The following is a 1,651-nucleotide window of genomic DNA, read 5'->3' on the forward strand; positions in this document are numbered from 1 at the left end:
TGGAAACGTACCAAGCCTGAGTCATCACGGGGAAGAAAACAAAGAAACTGGACGAGAGCAGGTTGCAACACTGAATTGTGCATTGTTGCAGCATTGCTTATTCGTAAAGGGGTAAGGATCTCCAAGCGAGTGACTATTTCTACTGGGAGGGAGGCAATGTCTAACATGGGCAAGAACTGTAATGGATGGAATATAGCATGCAATTCATGTTGGAAGGTACTTTTCCATCATTTAACCAATTTAACAATTAGACTCAGTAGATATTTCACTCCATTCTTTAACTCCTCTCTGAATTTACTCTGGATCCCTGCATAAATAAACGGATTAACACAGAAACTCAAAAGCTGAAGCATTATTCCGGTCTCCTGCAGAATAAAATTTGATGCATTGAAATTGGAACCAGAAAAATAACTAAGTTTCGCAATTCGAACATAGAGGAAATTTATAAGAAGTAGCAAATACAATAGGATGAAACTGCCCGAGATGGTGAAGAGTAAAACAATGGAGTTTCTCCTCCTCTCCATCTCTGGGTCAGTCTGAGTCTCTGCATTGCTGTGGGTTCGGAGTCTCCTGCGGACTCTATTGGCTGCTAGAATGTGTCTGACGGTCAGAGCGTTGAGCAGTAAAATCAGAATGAATGGGAGACAAGCGGTTAAAATGCGGTGAATCCAGTCAAATGAAGCCCATGCAGGTGACGTATAATATATTAACTTTATGTTGCACAGCCGTGGTATAGAGTTAATTATATACAAAGGTTCATATATAAAATACCAGAAGGTGTTTTTTAAACAGCTCAGTGTAGACACGATTCCTATCACCCGTGCCACCGTTTTCTCGGTGCAATATTTTACTTTCAGCTTCTTACAACAAATGGCCATAAATCGATCCAAGGTGAAAGCGACCGTAAACCAGACAGAACAGTCTATCATCGCATAGTTTAGGGCAAGACGGAGCCTGCACACCGGGGTGATGAACAGAAAACTGCCTGGGAAGTAAATACCACTCATCCGGTTTAAAATCACAACGGTGATAATGACCAGAAGATCCGTCACAGCCATAGACATGAGGTAGCAAGTGATACATTTGGAGAGGCCGCATCGTCCTCGGGACAGGATCACAATCACTGCCAGGTTAGCTGTAATAGAGACAGAGAGACTGAAAGAAAGAGGGAGAGTGTATGTGTGTGAGCAAGCGAGAACAGGGAAATCACTGGCCTGACTCCCAACAAAATCATCCGTTTTACGAGATTCTGTGTAAATTTCACAACATTAATAACTGATCCCGAGTGGAAAACTATGGATTCACTTCCGGGCACTTGCTTCTGCATTTATATCAATCAACTGCATTAAAAATCAGACAGGTCAATAACATCAGCATGTAAAATAATACGAACATACATAATGGAGAACAAGTATGAATCGGAAACCCATTGAAACCAACGTGGGAACATCAAACAAGCAGGAAAATTAACACCAGTAGCATATTATAGAAGATACTCTAGGCGGTAAATAATCCAACAACCGACACCAAAAGTGGAAACTAACAGGGAAGTGGGAAAAACTTGCATTTAAAACAGATTGTATCCTGCTGAGGACCTAAAAGGTTCTCATCTGATTAATTCCTGATTTATATATATATATATATATATATA

General features: G+C 40.6%; 1 protein-coding gene across 1 annotated transcript; it reads right to left on the minus strand.

Annotated features, from left to right (window-relative positions):
• Positions 1-227: 227 nt before the first annotated feature.
• LOC137348736 (probable G-protein coupled receptor 139) lies at positions 228-1,058 on the minus strand. Its single transcript, XM_068013990.1, has one exon. It carries the CDS (start codon positions 1,056-1,058, stop codon positions 228-230), a length of 831 nt encoding a protein of 276 aa, XP_067870091.1.
• Positions 1,059-1,651: the final 593 nt, after the last annotated feature.

The sequence above is a fragment of the Heterodontus francisci genome, chromosome 34 (genome assembly GCF_036365525.1).
Source record: "Heterodontus francisci isolate sHetFra1 chromosome 34, sHetFra1.hap1, whole genome shotgun sequence".
Classification (NCBI taxonomy): Eukaryota; Metazoa; Chordata; class Chondrichthyes; order Heterodontiformes; family Heterodontidae; genus Heterodontus; species Heterodontus francisci.